Below are 17,739 nucleotides of genomic sequence, written 5' to 3' on the forward strand. Positions count from 1 at the left end.
TAGTAGTTTTAGTATTGTTCAAAAATGTAGTGGAATAGAAGTACAGATACCTGCTTTCAAATGTAGTGAAGCAAAAGTAAAAAATATCCACTTTAAAATGTACTTAAGTAAGATACTTCCATTTTTACTTAAGTACAGTACTTTACTACTTTTACTTTGCTGCATTTCACCACTGCATGAGGGCAGTATAGTATAGTACATTACAGTATAGTATAGGAGAACTTCATTACATTTATCTGTGCATATTCATGACTTGAAAACACAATCACCAGAAGTGCCTTTAGCTCCATGACTCTGCAGTTTCCAGAGGGTCCCTGCGCTCTGGACTTGACCCTTGTCTGGATTCTGCTGACACGACTTGTAACTTTGAAGATTCAGCAAAATGTACGTCATAAATTCATTCCTATAGACTGATGGTGAATACATGAATTTCAATGATGAGCGCACAATAGCATGCTAACAGACTGCGTGTAGCTCTGTGTAACAAAAGGCAGAGGTGGGGGAGTGACAGAAAAATGTGGAAGAGGTGAACATAAGTGTCCCCTTTGGTTAAAGTTAAAATTAGGGATGTAACAATAACAGACATACAAGTCTTTTTGCTTAAATTAATAGTTATGGTGATTTTGAAAGGAAAAAGTAGCATATTCACAATTTTGTAAGCCTCCACAAAATATCGCAAAAAAAAAAAAAAATTAATAAAAAAATAAAATAAAAAATCAATGACATGGAGACTGTGACAGTATCATGAACACCACTACTACTACTGATACTTTGCAAGTTTGCAGTGACATCAGGTGCCCGTAGGTATGTCTATGAAGAATGAATGAATGTTCAGCAGTTTTCATGGTGGCACAACCCACACATTAGCAAACAACCCAAAAAGTTTAAGATCAACCCAAGATATCCCCTGCAAAAAATAAAAATACTTGGGAAAGCATCAGAAAAATGTGGAAAAGGTGAATGTAAGTAATGTCTCCTTTGGTTCATGGTAAAATACCACCTGAACGTGAACACAGCCTATTAATACTTTGCTGAATGTTCCATCCTAGACATACATGCGGACACTTGACGTCACTGCAGTTTCCATGGTGACATAACTCACACATTAACAAACAGCCAAAAAAAAAAGTTTAAGATCAACTCAAGATAACCCTCCCAAAAATGCTAAATGGATTTAATGGACGTGCGTACAAAAACCATCCTAACAGACTGCAGGGGTGTAGCTGTGGTTAATAAAAGGCAGAGGTGGGGGAGCTTCAGCGTGATAGAACAAGTCCCAACTGTCACTGGATTTGTCACTTTCACTTCTAATAAATGTCAGTTTACAAGAGAAATGAAACACAACATGGAGCGGTTACTCGTATTTCTCAGGGCTATCAGTATGTCAGTATAGCGCCCTTGGATTAAATTAATTTAAAGGGTGAATAAAGGTGCCATTTTAAAATAATATACAGGACTTGCGTACTGATCAAAATGCAATTAGTGTAAGCTGTATAATATAGGAATGAAGAAAGATACTAAATATACTAAAAATACTAAAACTAGATGTATTTTCAAGAACTGAGATGGGAGAAAAAAAGTCAAATCAACAGGGAAAAATTTCACTCCAAACTTTCTCAAATTATTCAGAACTAGTATAAGATCACATATCACATACAGTATCCATAGTATGCAAATTTATGAATCAAAATAGACTTGCGTGTTTTTCATTATGGATGCGTTTACAGCACTAAAAGTATGATTTTAACCGTCTATTTCCACAACTGACTTTCCAGCTACGGAAAGTTAAACACTTACTAGTACACTACACTACACATACTAGTAGTAGTAGTTGTAGCATTGTTTGTGAGTAGTACAGTAATCCAATACCATAAAAGAGAAGAAAAACGTGCTGAACACTGGGAATTCCCTGTAACATGCCCCATCACACAGTTAACCATTTCAGAGTTGTTTCACTTTCTCATAGATTATATTTAGTCTGAGCACGCTTCTGCCAGAGCTGGGAATCACACTGTCCCTCACAATTCGATACGATTCACGATACAATATTGCAATAATTGATATACTGCACATGATATGCCGTTTTTTAATAACCAAATACATTTTAGCAACAATATTTCTTTGTTAAATCACTACTTGTGCAAAATTAATATGAAATACATCAATTTTAAAGGTGCATTGAGTAACTAATTTGTTGGAGGGTGGAGGAGATGTTATTGCTTTATCTGGAATGTTTCACAGTATCATATTAAACCTTTCTATCTTCATGAAGCCCAAACCAGACCAAGTTGCAAGTCAGATCTGTGGAGAGGTGACTCCAGGTATTTCTAGGTATTTTTGAGCACTTATAATTTAATAAACAGCTCTACCTTACATTTAATGTCATACTGTGGAACATTCCAGGCAGAGCAATGACATATCCATAGAAACAAGCAGGTGACAGAAGCGCAACCATAAAATTACACAGTGCACCTTTAACAGATCAAAACAGTGACCAAAATTGTACTTCAGTCCCAAAAAAACTCACTAAAAGACACCAAAAAATGCTCTTGGTGATATATTGTGAGTCAGTGTCACTGCAAAGTATCAATACCCAGATAGACAAACCAAACATCACTTAAACGGCTCTTGATTTTCTTATGGGTGTACTAAGTAATGTTTAAATATTTTTGCACAGCCCAAAAAAGTTTCTGCCTTACTCATCAGTAGAGCCCGACCGATATGGATTTTGCTGTGGCTGATATGAAACCGATATAATGGAAGTTGGAGCTGCCGATATAATCGCAGATATATTTAGTGATGTAAAAATTCACTGTAAATGTTGAATTGTTTAAAAAACTTAGGTTTGGCTCTGGTGGATTTTAAATTGGGTTTATTTAGGCAACATTTATTGTTATTCTGCCTCTTTACATCATATTTACAGACAGTAGGTTGACTTAATGGCATTTTGCATCACATTCTAGACACTAGTGATGGGTATTCCAGTTCTTTTTAGAGAACCGGCTCTTTTGGCTCGGCTCACTAATAGCTGCTGGTTCTTTTGGCTCCCAAGTGGCTCTTCAGATTGAGGATTAAAGCACGTCTAAAGCAGGACTGAATCAGGACTGAACCAGGTCTAAACCAGGACTGAAAAAGGACTAAACCGGGACTTATTTATTTTATGCTAAACTACAGTCAAATATGCTCGTTTTTTTGTTTTTTTTTTATCCTACGTACACGCAAATTTCTCAAAGTTTCCTTTTTAGCCGCTGCCGCTGTCAAACCACGATTCTGCACGCGGCGTGAAGAGAAAAAAAGTGAGAGAAAGAGAAAACACGGCTCCCAATAAGGATCAGGCTCCCGTCGTTCGCTTCAAAGAGCCGGCTCTAAGAGTCATTTCGTTCGCGACCGACCCATAACTAGTAAAGAAAGTAGCGCTATTAGCCTTTAGCCGTAAATACGTGCGCGCCGCGGTAATTAATTATATGCACAAATGTCATAATTCACACGTCTATTCACAGCTCATTTACATATCAGTGCAGGTCCAGTAGCAAATATACGGCCAATATAGTCACTTTAGAACAGACCAATAGAAAACAGTCTGTTTATGTGCGGGAGCTACAGCAGCTAACCCATAACAAATGACAAAAACTAGCTTCAAAGTCAACATATTTCCAACACTCACCGCTCATACAGGCTCCTCCTCACATCACAAATCTGCACTAATAAATGTCCTTTTAATCCAGACTCAAACCGATTGTCCGTAAAAAGAAAATAATCTCAGTGTTTGGATCTGTGTCTGCAGGTGTAAACAAACACACGTGAGTGACACGACTCTGTGGTGTGTTCAGGGACAGCACAGACACACACACACAAATGACTCCGTAGATAAATACTGTGGAGCCACATATTAGGACATTTATCTGTCTGTAAATTGGATTAAATGAACAGAATGTAGAGAGTCTAAGCTTTATAACGAGGTATAACATGCCCACGTGAAAATATCGGCCCCTATCAGCAAGCATATCAGCCGATAGCCGATATGCCTAAAGTTGCCCATATCAGCCGATAATATCGGCCAACCGATATATCGGTCGGGCTCTACTCATCAGTGCCTGCATCATGACCTGTCCTGCTGTGCCAAAGTCTTATGTAACACAGAGCCAGGGCTGGGGCTCATTATGCGAGTGAGTACACGTGTGTTACATATCACTGTCTGGGAGCAGCTGGATGCCCTCAACATAAACAATAATACAATAACGCTCAGTGAAATCTGAGGAGAGTGCAAACTGAGAGGCCAGACCTGATGATTCACTCCTCCCCTGGCTCTTTCTATAGAATTCCTCACACGTTTTTGCTGAGTCTAGGTCCCAGAGGAGATACAGGCAAAGAGGTGAGGATGACCTGAAGCATTCTTTTTTGACTCTTACACTGTTTAATGTATTTCTTTATTATTAAATCAAAGCACTGTACAGAAAAATGTACCGTTTAAGTTTTTTATACTCCCACAGTGGTGGAAGAAGTAAGTCTTTATTTATATAGCACTTTTCAAAGACATATGTCACAAAGACACTTTATAGATCATTATCGAAGTACTCATTTTTTTTACTTAAAGATTTTATATTCCCACAATAGATTCTTGTCAGCTTTAAGCCATGTTATCAGGTTGTTCCCTCATCAAAAACATACTGGTAGTTGTGCTTTTTTCCATTCACACGTTTGAGTAATCCTTTATTTTTTAGTCTGTCTACATCTCCAAAGCTCAAAATGTGCTTCCTTGTGATGTCATGAAGTGGTAATATATACACACATATACAGCTACCTTTAACCTTTAATTCTGTAGACATGGGCAAATTCAGGCCTGAAATCATCCAAATGACTCAACTGAAGGTGCATGGAGTTTAAACACACAGTGTAGCATATTTCCTGTATTACCACATGACATTACAAAGTGTTTTCAGTTTGAGAGAAGAACTCAGAGCCTAAATATGCAGGACTTGTGTGTTAAACATGTGTGAATGAAACAAAACACAACTCCAGGTATGTTTGTGACTAGGAAACATTATAACATAGATCAGAAAATAGTGTAACATGGGACCTAAAAGTATTAAAGTACTAATTTAAAAAGGCACCTTTGTAGAGTTGTGCATTTCAAAGCAAAGTGTGAAAAAGAGTATTTCTCTCCTCTTTCCTCCCTCCTCCCCTCTCCACTCTCCCCTTTGAGTCTCTCCTCTCATCTCCTCCTTCCTCTCCTCTTCTCTTTACTCTCCTCACCTCTTTCCTCTCCTCTTTCCTTGTGTGTTTTGGCTGCAGGGTTTAACACGTTGTACAAAAAAACCACAGCTGCTTCAGTGAAGTCTGCCTAAATATTTAGCTCTCCTGAACACACAGGCACGTGAGCGGGTCGAGTGGGTCTGAACCCGGAGACATTCCTTTCAAATAGAGAAGAAAAGATCGGAGGATTAGAGCACAGGGCTAAACACGCACAGCTCAAAAATATGACAACTAAATACGCTATTGATAAGCCTACTTTGCAGCTGACATCATCAACATTCCCTGGGCTGTGATGCTAACTGTAGGCACTACTCAATCTGAAGCTCTGTGACTCAAAATAGACTTTAATGTGATTTTTATTTTAACACAATCTGCCCGGAAAGAACTGATTTAGTTGGAACTACAACAGGTGAGCTGATTTGTGCTGCTAAACAAGTCAAGCTCATGTCTATGGATGTGTTTCAGCTTTGCCTGCAAAGTTTCACAGTCCGACATTCTTCCTGTAAGTGGGCTACATTTTTCCAATAATTCGGCCTGATGCGTCACATGCTTTAGTCACCACTGAGATATAAAATCGAATGCCATACAACAGAAAATTCCATAACATTGCTACGAAGACAAGCAGTTGGCAGACCCTCTAGCTTAAAAGTGCACCTCATTTCAAATCATTTAAAAACCCTTGATATGTAACAACAAACCACATTGTTGAACCAAAGCTCCAATTAGAAATTCAATGACAGAAACAGACAAAACAAGCCCACCCACTGCCCCAGACGCTTAAGTTGTATGAGACAGAGCTTAAAGGGCAGAGCTTATTTTCTATTTTGTCCCATTCGCACGTGTTTAAAACATACAGATCCTGCATATCTAGGCTTCGTTAGGCTTAATTCTTCCCTCAAAACAGAAAACACTCTTCTACCTTGTGATGTCATGTGGTAATATAGGAAGTAGAGCCCGACCGATATGGATTTTGTTGTGGCTGATATGAAACCGATATGATGGGAGTTGGCGCTGCCGATAGCCGATATAATCGCCGATATATTTAGTGATGTAAAAATTCACTGTAAATCTTTAATTGTTTAAAAAACTTAGGTTTGGCTCTAGTGGATTCTAAATTGGGTTTATGTAGGCAACATTTATTGTTATTCTGACTCTTTACATCATATTTACATACAGTAGATTGGCCTAATGGCATTTTTGCATCACATTCTAGCTACTAGTGATGGGTATTGAAGTTTTTTTTTTTTTGGATAACCGGCTCTTTTGGCTCGGCTCACTAAAGCAGATGGCTCTTTCGGCTCCCAAGCGACTCTTGAGATTGTTTTGTTGCAAGCAGGACTAAACCAGAACTGAACCAGGACTGAGTGTCGGGACTCGGTCTCTCCTTCACTCAAGCCCAAGATTAGTCCTGGTTTATTCATTTTATGCTGAACTGCAGCCAAATATGCACTTTTTTTTAATCCTATGCACACGCAGATTTCTGAAAGTTTCGTTTTCAGCCGCTGCTGCTGTCAAACTACTGGTCTACATGCGGCATGAAGAGAAAAAGTGAGAAAAAGAGAAAACACGGCCCCCAATAAGTAACATGCTCCCGTTGTTCGCTTCAAAGAGCCGGCTCTAAGAGCTGTTTCGATAAATAAACTACCGCTATTAGCCTTTAGCCGTAAAAACGTGCGCGCCGCGGTAATTAATTATATGCATAAATGTGGATCATTTACACATGTGTTCACAGCTCATTTACATATCAATGCTGGTCCAGTAACAAATATACGGCCAATGTAGTCACTTTACAATAGGCCAATAGAAAACAGCCTGTTTATGTGCGGGAGCTACAGCAGCTAATCGCTAACAAAACCTAAACTAGCTTCAAAGTCAATGTATTTCCAACACTCACCGCTCACACAGGCTCCTCCTCACATCACAAGTCTGCACTAATAAATGTCCTTTTAATCCAGACTCAAACGATTGTCCGTAAAAAGAAAATAATCTCAGTGTCGCACACCGCTGCGGGTGTAAACAAGAACACGTGAGTGAAGTGACGTGACTCTGGTGGACAGTACGGAAACACACACACACAGAAATGACTCTGCAGATAAATACTGATGTGGAGCCACATATTTGGACATTTATCTGTCTGTAAATTGGATTAAATGACCAAAATGTAGAGAGTCTAAGCTTTACAACGAGGTATAACATGCCCACGTGAAATATCGGCCCCTATCAGCAAGCATATCGGCCGATAGCCGATATGTCTACAGTTGCCCATATCGGCCGATAACATAGGCCAGCCGATATATCGGTCGGGCTCTAATAGGAAGTGCTCCATTGTGTTTTTAACTTCATACATCTTCACTAGAATCATTTGGATAATTTCAGACATGGAATTGCCTCTCTCTTCTGATCTAAATGTATAAGGTAGCTGTTAACCTGAAAACTACAGCTACATGGCATCACAAGGTGTAACAGAGCATTTTGGGCTTTGGAGATGTAGACAGACTAATAATGAAGGGTTACTCAAATGTATGTGAATGAAATAAAACAAGTCTGGGTATGTTTCTGAGGAGGCAACAACATTAAACTTAAAGACTTAATAGCGTTAAGTCTATTAAGACAGAAGAATCAATTTTGTGTAATATAGAACCTTAAAAAATAACTTAATTACTTCACACTCAAAAAACTGCCAATCACCTCAAATACATTCAGCAAAAAAAAAAAGAACAAGTCATCTTTACAACAGCATTTCACAAAACAGGAAGTGGCAGTTTCCTTTACTGTCTATGCATTGCAAGACTACAGTACATGTACATTTCCAGGCTATTAGATGCGCTCTAAAGCCTCTAACCCTATCAAAAAACGACCGTGCCCCGCAATCCAGAGTGCCCCATACACGAATTCACTCGGGTGTCCCAGCACGACTTCAGTAAACTACAAAGCCGTGACCACGCCAAACAAAGTCCGACTGACCCATCGAACTGTTGTGTTTCGTTTAAAGTCCAGTGCGGTTTATTTGTGAAAAAAGTTTGAAAATAGCGCCTAATAACCCGTAAAATACAGTATACATAAAGGATATTTATTCAGGTGTCCAACTTATTATAAGGTACTAGAAGTAACCAGTGCTATAACCGCTGTGTTTAGATCTATACAAAGCAGCTGTGTAATGCAAAATAGGACTAATGCGAGATTAGAGCTGGTTGGGAATTTTTAAGAGAAAGGTCTATAGCCAATCCTTTGCTTAGGATAGGTCACCCCTGGGGCACTGAAGAATGGGTCAAATACAGAGAACTAATTCCTTTATAGGGACAGAAAGTGTACCCAGCACAACAAAGTAAAAGCAGTAAAGAACTGTACCTAAGTGTAAATTTGAGGTATTAGCACGTTAAGTGGATACTTTTTACTTTTACTTCACTACATTCGAGAACAGGTATCTCTATCTTTCTACTCTACTACATTTTTGAACTGGACTGCGTATATTTCTTATTTTTCTTTATTTTCAGTACATTCATAGTCTGAGAAAAAATCCAATCAATTCAGTTGTTCAAAATGCAGCACAAATCTTTATTAAAGTCACTACATTAGACCTCAAACAGTGCACACACTTTTAATTTTTACTCTTTAAATACATTTTTAAACTGGTATATTAATACTTTTACTTAAGTAGATTTTTCATTTTTCATGACACTGATAACAAGAATGTACTGGTGATGTTCAGGAAATTAATAACAATAATAAACTTTTTTATCTGTTTTTAACTATACAAAATCTAATCAAAATTGGTGTTTGATTAAAATAACTGTAAAAAAACAATTCAATTGCTCACATTGCTATTGTGATATACAGGGAAAGCAATACTAAAAGTAGTATCTCAAGTGAGCAGGTATTGATACTAAAAAAAGTAATATTAATAAGATGGAATTTGAGCTTTCTTGAACTTTTTTAGTATAAGATCTCATGGTAACACTAGTAAGCAAGAGTACCCCTAAAAATCTTAAATGACAGCCAAACAGAAGTTAACTAATATAGTGTGGTACCTGAAAGTTCCCAACCATTATGAGGCCGGCTGCACAGATCCAGCCCGTGGACAGACTGGCCGTGTTCAGGACACAGTTCTGGTGCTTCTCAATCACATGGGCGTATCTCAGCAGCACAATCACCATCACTGCAAAACACACACACAAAACAGCCATAGGTCAGCTTTTAGTCTTATCTACTGATCTCAATACCACAATGTAGGATTGTCAAAAGTACTAAAAACTAAATACTAAAATTAGTATTGAAAGAGATAGACTGTAGTGTATTTTAATTATATTCATTATAAAACTCAGGAAACTTTGTCCTATTTTGTGATTTTCTTCTGTATCAAAACATCTTATAATGACTATAGTTTCAATACTACTAGTATAGTTAGTACTAGAGTACGATAATACTAGTTTGAGTAGCAGTATCTGAGTATCTAGTAAGTTATTACAAAAACTCAACTGTACACATAGAAACGCAGGAATTCTTGGATAGTTATTTTTGGAAAGACTAGTCTCCTGTCTCAAATTCCCCCCAAACACTCCTCCATTTATTTAGCCAAGAAAAACACAAGGGATTCTGGGAGTGTGGATTACAGGAAGTCAGATTTGTACTGAAAATGACGGGGGCAGGAAAAGGCGCGAAAGTAGAGGTATTGGTGCATGAGAGAGAGAGATGAATGGAGAGATGGAGAGGGAGAGAAGGAAGGGGGAGTGGGCCTAGTTGAACTAAAGCTGAGGGTCTAACAGGCTGTGAGGGCTCCTTTTGTTCCAGTGTTGTAGTAGTATTGTGTAGTGGAGTGGTTAGCCTTTGTTGGCGGTGCTTGATGAGGATTGACTGGTGTAAAGGGGAAAGCAGGGCACACACGAGGGGGTCCAGGAGGGAGGGGGGCAGGAGACGAGGGAACAGGCAGCTCCCAGTGTCCAAACCAAATACAGCACTTACAACTGTACATGACACTAATGTAGGGATGCACAAAATATGGCCAAGTTCAAGGACCCATATTACGCTATTTTCTGATCAATGTTACAATGTTGTTCTCTCATCACAAACAGACCCGGAGTTGTGTTTTGTTTAATTCATACATGTTAAACACACAAATCCTGCATATTTAGGCTGAGTTATTCTCTCAAATAGAAAACCCTGATGTCATGTGGTAATACAAGAAGTGCTCCACTGTGTTTTTAAACTCCATACAGGTTCACTAGAATCATTTGGATAATTTCAGACCTAAAATTTGTCATCTCTATCAAACAAAAGGTAATTGTTAACTTGAAAGTACCGCTTCATGGCATCACAAGGTGGAACAGCATTTTGAGCTTTGGAGATGTAGACAGACTGATAACAGAAGTTTACTCAAACATGTGTTAATGAAATAAAACACAATTAATATAGAAACTTTAAACAATACTGACTTGAAACGCCAATGTATAGTAAAGTCAGTAAAGTAAAAATATCCATTTAAAAAATGTATTTAAGTAAGCATAAATTGTTAGGTATCTGTACGTTAAATACAGTACTTCATTACTTTTATTTCATCATGTTCCACCATTGATTAGAACAGACATATCACTCATGTCTATCTACATTGTGAGTGAATCTGAACCTTAAATCTCGAAATAAGGAGTGTCTTTGGGGCCCATGAATCCAAACAGTGAAGGAGAAATGGCACAATGTGGAGCTTTGTGTCCAGAGCCAAAGACAACATGGAGAGGAGCTGCCATGTTTCAGAGCTCAGATGGTCTGCGTTTGGAGAAGAAGGTAATGCACTCCTCTAGACCTGGATTACATCAAACAAAGGCTCCTTTGAATGGCTCTGAGTTACATAACGTATTTGTCAGTTCTGAGTTTTGTCAAACTTAAGCTCACTAACATTGTTCTAGGGTTGTCAAAAATATCTAAAATCAGATACTAATCTCTACTAAAACTAGTACTGAAACTAGACACTCATTTGAGCAGGTACTACATATACTAAAAAAGTCACATTCACAGGACAAAAATGCATAGCACTTTTAAGCTTCCTGAATAGCTTTAGAATGACCTTGAGCTGTATCAGAACAAGTATAAAAACACATAGACTAGTATACGTCCATGGACCACTATGGCACCCACCTGGACCACTGAGGGATTACACAGATAGGACCATGGAAATATAACAGAAAGTACTATTATTTAATGTCGAAAATTACAACCTATTGTGTAAATAAATAGTGTTTATAGCTCAGATATTTTTAGACGTTGACATCACAGCACAGGAGGAAAAGGTGCTAAGAGGGGACTGACACATTGCACTGAATCTGTTGGAGCAAGTAAGTCGCCAACGTTTTGATCTAAACTAATATAAGGAGAGACAGTAAAGCCGGTGGGACTGAACCAAGTTGTACCGTATTTTTCATACTTTGCACTTTCGCACTTTTTTTCACACTGAGGCTGAAGAATTCAATGGATTTAGTGATTTGGAGTGAGATGGAGAGATTAGGAAACTTGTTCTGTTCTGTTGTTTATGCTATAGTTATCTAAATAAGTGTTCATATGTTACACTAACATACCAGACACCTTTTCAGGCAGTTATTCTCTGTTCTATTGTCATTACTATAACTTGTCTTTCAGTGATGAAATGTCAGTTTTTGGTCTCTGATTTTATAAAATAAATTTCCCCCAAAAAGTGCAACTTAATATGTTTTTTCTTCATTATGCATTTTTTTGCTGGCTTTTTGACTTATACTCCAGATGTGTCTTATAGTTATATATATATAGTTACTTAGAGTCCGAAAAATGCAGCATATTGCCAATCATACAGCAGGCAAGATTTTAATATATTGTAGTCTAGATTAATGCTATTTATATCAAGTACTGTTTGGTAGAAGCTGATAAATAAGAAACAATTAAGTTAGTAAAATATGACCTATTCATTTCATATACAGTAGTATTTGGTAATAACTAGTACAGAAGCTACTGGCAGGGTCACGTTTTACATCCAATCAAGCACATTGTTACTAACAATCGTGGGAAACTGCCTGATACTATCTCTGACACTTGACTCTATTATGGTGCATTTTCAAGAGTGTCAAATAATCAAATAGTAGGCCAAGATTTGAGAAACACAAACAACTGTCGGACACGATCCCAGACAGTTGTTTCTGTGTCACGGTGCAATATCACAGCGGCAGAAAGGATTAAATGGGCGGGACTAAAAGTTCAAACTAGCACATGCTCTAACATTATCATGTCTAGAGAATATGTTGAGGTAAATATGAGAAGTATGTCCTGGTGTTGTTTGTTAGTGTTGTTGCTGAGGTAACCCAAAGCTAACTCCACTTGTTATTAGATTAGATGAGTCTCCTGCAGACCGCCTGTCTGACTGGACCTGCACAGACAATTTCATGGCCTCAAAAGGGCAGCTCCTCCAAATCATCTGAACAGTTTGAAGGTTAAAGGTCAGATATTACGCAAACTTGACTCTTATGAGCTTTAAGTCATGTTAGAATGCCGTTACCTCATCAAAACCATGCCTGGAATTGTGTTTTGTTTCATTCACACATGTTTGAGTAATCCTGTATTATTAGTCTGTGTACATCTCCAGATCTCAAAATCTCCTTGTGATGTCATGAAGCGGCAGTTGTCAAGAGCTACCCTTTACTTTTAGTTCAGTAGAGATTGCCAATTCCAGGGCTGAAATCATCCAAATGATTCTAATGAAGGTGTACGATATTTAAAAACAGTGTTTTATGTTTGAGAGAAGAACTCGACCTAAATATGCAGTTTGTGCATGTTAAACATATGTGAATGAAACGAAACACAACAGGTATGTTTTTGATGAGGAAACATCACATAGATCAGAAAATAGCATAATATGGGCACTTTAAAGACCAGATGTTTACAGCCTGATTTCTTGTCTCTGTGTGTAAGTTAAAGGCAGGAGAAAGTCTTCTATGAGGGGTGAGCTGGGGTCAGGGCACCTCTGAGACAACAATGGCTGACATAAATAAACTGTCTCTTAGGCGTCAGTTATTTTCCCCATAACCAAGCTCTCACAGGGTCAATCCTGTTTCTGTGAACAGGAAGAGCAAGAGAGGAAACAAGGCTGCTCTACTTTACTACATTATCCTGTCAAAGAGTCGATGTTGTATCCACAAGCATATTGTGAAATATTATGTTCACACACACAGCTTACTTGGCTCCTACAAAGTACCATTTTATACTGGCCTTATCCAATTTCATGTTCAAATTAAACTAGGGTTTTCCTAGCAGTGTATTGACAAGGGAACATTGACTAAATAAAGTCCTGTACCACGCGAAATGGATTCTTGTGAGCTTTAAGCCATTTTATGTCGCTACGTCCTCAAAAACATACCTAGAGTTGTGTTGTGTTTCATTCACACATGTTTGAGTAATCCTTAGGTTCATGTAGCTGTAATTTTCAAGTTAACAGCTACCTTTTATCTTTTGTTTAAAACAGACTGGCAATTTCAGGGCTGAAATCATGAACATGATTCTAGTGACGGTGTATGGAGTTTAAAGACACAGTGGAGCACTTCCTGTATTACCACATGACATCACAAAGTGGAAGAGAGTGTTTGAGAGAAGACCTTAGCCTAAATAGCCAGGATTTGTTTGTTAAACTTGTGTGATGGTACCAAACAACTCCAGGTATGTTTGTGATAAGGAAACAGCATTAAAATATAGACAAGAAAATACTATAATATGGGCGATATAATGAAAAAAAAATTATATCAAAATTGCTGTTTTGGAGATCAACAAAATTAGAATACGGAAAATGCTGTCTACATCTATATTACAGGAGAAAAATATATATTTTAAAAGGGTATAACAAAGACAGTAAAAATGGAAAATGACAGAAATTTGGAGTGTAATCGTCCAAATGAGTATAAAGTAATATGTCTGCACTTTTACACTCCATTTATGTTTTGTGAAATACTTGAACCTCATCCAAATCAGTAACAGGCATGTATCAGGATAATTCTAAAAAAAAAATTATTTAAAATGTGTCAATATGGTTAGCTTCTAAATTTGACCATTACAACCATTTCATTGGTTTTCCTCAAGAGAAGCCCTGAACATAACACATCCCTTTGATGAGAGATAAAACAAAGCCTATCTCTCAGTGGTATAAAACATGACTTCCCACATGAGGAGCTGGATCAATAGTGCACGCTCTCACACAGCGGGCCATAGACAAAGAATGTGTGTTTGTCAAATCACAGACTGAGCGGAGAGAGGTGGGAGCTGAAAGTACAGTTCACAGAGTCCAGACAGGATCGCGCAGGTTAAGTCTCACAGTCTAATATCACAGCACAGATCAATGGGCTGAGATGCTGAGATGTGATTTGGATACAATGGGCTGTTGTGGAGCGGCGTGCCAACTCAACTTAACCTAGTTTTGTGCCCTTGCAACAGAATTAACTTATGGTATGTACTGACTGAGAACAAGAGGATCAGGAGGAACAACTGCAGACGACTGACCTACAGAACTTCAACTGTGGTCCGTTCACAAGTAAACCAGAACAAACACATATAGATTATAGTAAGACACTAATCCTTAACAGCCAAGAGGTAAACAGGTTACATAGCACATATTATGTCAGATGGTAGATTCATTGGTTTGAATTAAACACCTGCAGGTCAACTGCCAACTGAGGAAAATGTCCTCACAGTGAGGGGCAGTGTCAGACTGCAGTACAGCTGTTTCAGGATAACACAGGGGCACATTAGCATGTACATTAACATTAACTTGTACAATGTACAGATAATGTAGCATTCATATTAGAAATATATTGGAAAACTGATTTGTCCTACAATCACCCAGATGGATTGTCTGAAAGTCTTGAGTGTCTTTAGAAGTTACAAAACAGAAGGCCCTGACCCTTTATGTGTAACAGAGCAGTGGAATGCAGTACTCCTGATTCCTGATCTAACCTTTTAGATCATATCAAAGGTTTTAGATCAGATTTTATTTGGGACATTACCTGTAATTTCATATTTATACATAATATGCAAATGTTAAAATGTTAAATGTATAAATATGAAATTACAGGTACACTCAATCCCTGTAGGGGATTAAGTGTACCTGTAATTCTGCTCTGCATTTGACGCATCCTTAAGGATGCAGTGGGCAGAGCTTTACCTAGACCATTTTAGGGTAAAAGAGGAAACTAGAGGATGTGTCTGGGGTGATGGAAGTCTGGAAGTGCCTGCTTAGACTTCTGCCCCCGCGACCCGGCCCTGAATAAGCGGAAGAAAATGGATAGATGAAGGAAACTGGAGTTCTGTAAGAAAACCAACCCAAACAGAGGAAGAACATGCAAACTCCACACAGAAAGTCAAACCCAGGACTTTCTAGTTGTGAGGACAGAGTGCAAATCTCTCACAAACTGTGTGCATCTGAAGTGATCATCTGAGAGTCAGTCATGTAACGTCCAGTCTGCCTTGGCAGAAACAGTGGATAAGAAAATGGTCTATTTTAAAATCACTGTAACTGTTTTGTAATTTAGATCAGGTTGAGAACCACTAGTAACACATTATAACAGTACTGTTTAGCCAAAGTGTCAGTTGATGCTCCTCTTATTCACATCTCCTCTCTTAACATTCTGTAAATGCCACTTGTAAACGTGCCAGTCAGCGGGTTCACTCGTGGTAACAGCCCTGCAGATCCTCGTGCTTGTTTATGTGCTCCTCCTCACTGGACTGGACTCCATGTCCTCCTGGAGGATTTTTCCATAAAGAGCTAAAGTGTAGTGCCAAATAGCCCCAAACCCTTTTGTTCCAGTGCCACACAGCAGACAAACAAGAGCCGGCGCCGCTGCTCCAGCTGGGAAACATTAACCAGAGCAGGGCACCAACTACAGCAGGAGGAGCATGATGAGGAGGAGACAACAGCATGAAGAGGAGGAGACAACAGCACAAGGAGGAAGAACACAAGGAAGAGGAACACAAAGAGGAGCATAAGAAGGGGGAGACAACAGCATAATGAGAAGCACGAGGAGGAGCATGAGGAGGAAAAGCAAGAGGAAGGGGATATAACAGCACGAGCAGCAGCACGAGGAGATGGAGATGAGGAGGGGGATACAACAACACAGGAGCAGCACAAGGAGGAGCACAAGGAGGGCATGAGGAAGGGAAAACAACAACACAGGAGCAGAACAAGAAGCACAAAGAGGAGCAGCACAAGGAGGAGCAGACAACAGAACAGGGCTCTAGTGCTCTGCTAGTGCTGTGTCCACGCTTACTCACATTTGACCTGTATCTAACTGCAGCAAACACACATCTTTGGTGAGGATTTTGTGGCAAGTACATCTGCAGTAAAGTTCTGAGTCCCACGTTGACCTTCTGTTGTCAAGTCCCCGTTTCAGTTTGAGTGTTAGCTTTTGCCATTTTAACTGTTACTGACTTAACCTCAGAGTTTCACTCAGGATTTCCACTGAAAAAGCACAGTGGCTAACCCACAGAAGTCAACTTTATATTGAAATGTACCAGCATAACAATATTATTTCTTAGTTTTGTAATAACATGTTAAATATTTTTGTGTATGGAGACTTACCCATGAATGACCCTGTGCTGCAGATAAGGCTGAAGAAGCAGCTCTCCGGGGGAAGAGTCCCACATTTACTATAACAAACAATACAAGGTCAAATGAATGCAAATAGAATACATTGGAATACATTAGAATACATCAGGTTCAATATTTGGGATTTCACCCTTTAGATCTTTCATGGCAAAGTACAAAAATCAATATTAAATCAATATCAAAAACTGTCTCTTGCCCCCCACCAAAGCCAAAAGCCAAAGCCCTCTCAGCTGACTACAGTCACACATTCTTCATGTACAATATGACGTGGTCTCACACTAAAGAGTATTAGCTGGTGTAGAACTAGTACGATTAGGTTCAGTCTGTATCTTCAACTCAAGTCAAACTCTTAGGAGCTCAACTAAATGATTTATTAACATTTCCCAAGTTGCAGTCAAAACACTTTTACATGATATTAGCTGTGATTAAAAAGGGGAAACAGGTAAGGAGGAGTATTATCTTAACTTATAATAACATCTTAAGTGATTATTCAGACTTTCTTTCTTTAGTCTACACTTTCACTATAATGTCCAACAGGATATATCTGCCCAAAGTTATTTTCAGAATGTGCCTCCTTCAGGTGCAGCAGCAGACGCCAGGAAAACAATAGCACCATGTTCCTATGCCAAAGAGGAAACACACACACACACATACATACACATACACAGAACACATACACACACATAAACGGCAGACACAGGGAGCAGACCTGATGAGAGGGACGTGGTCCAGAGTGCAGCACAGAGTTGGGCCGCTCTGTAAATACAGCTCCTCTTCACATGACTGGTTGTACAGCCTGGAACAGCAAACACACAGAGAGCACAGGTCACATCTACAGTGTCATCTACACCCTGATGGAAGAATACAGTGAAAATGCATTTAGTTAC

General features: G+C 38.8%; 1 protein-coding gene across 1 annotated transcript in view; it reads right to left on the bottom strand.

The window, feature by feature from the left end:
* Positions 1-17,739, bottom strand: part of zgc:154058 (Transmembrane protein 150A-like) — a 39,422-nt gene that overhangs the window by 10,208 nt on the left and 11,475 nt on the right. Inside the window, exons 4-6 of the mRNA XM_020929590.2 lie at positions 17,562-17,648; positions 16,826-16,893; positions 9,282-9,409 (exon numbers count right to left, since the gene is read on the bottom strand). Coding sequence (XP_020785249.1) covers positions 9,282-9,409; positions 16,826-16,893; positions 17,562-17,648 — 283 coding nt within the window. The remainder of the gene's footprint in view (positions 1-9,281; positions 9,410-16,825; positions 16,894-17,561; positions 17,649-17,739) is intronic.

This window comes from Boleophthalmus pectinirostris, unplaced genomic scaffold, assembly GCF_026225935.1.
Source record: "Boleophthalmus pectinirostris isolate CB_2022bp ecotype Guang Dong unplaced genomic scaffold, ASM2622593v1 HiC_scaffold_5, whole genome shotgun sequence".
NCBI classification, from domain to species: domain Eukaryota; kingdom Metazoa; phylum Chordata; class Actinopteri; order Gobiiformes; family Gobiidae; genus Boleophthalmus; species Boleophthalmus pectinirostris.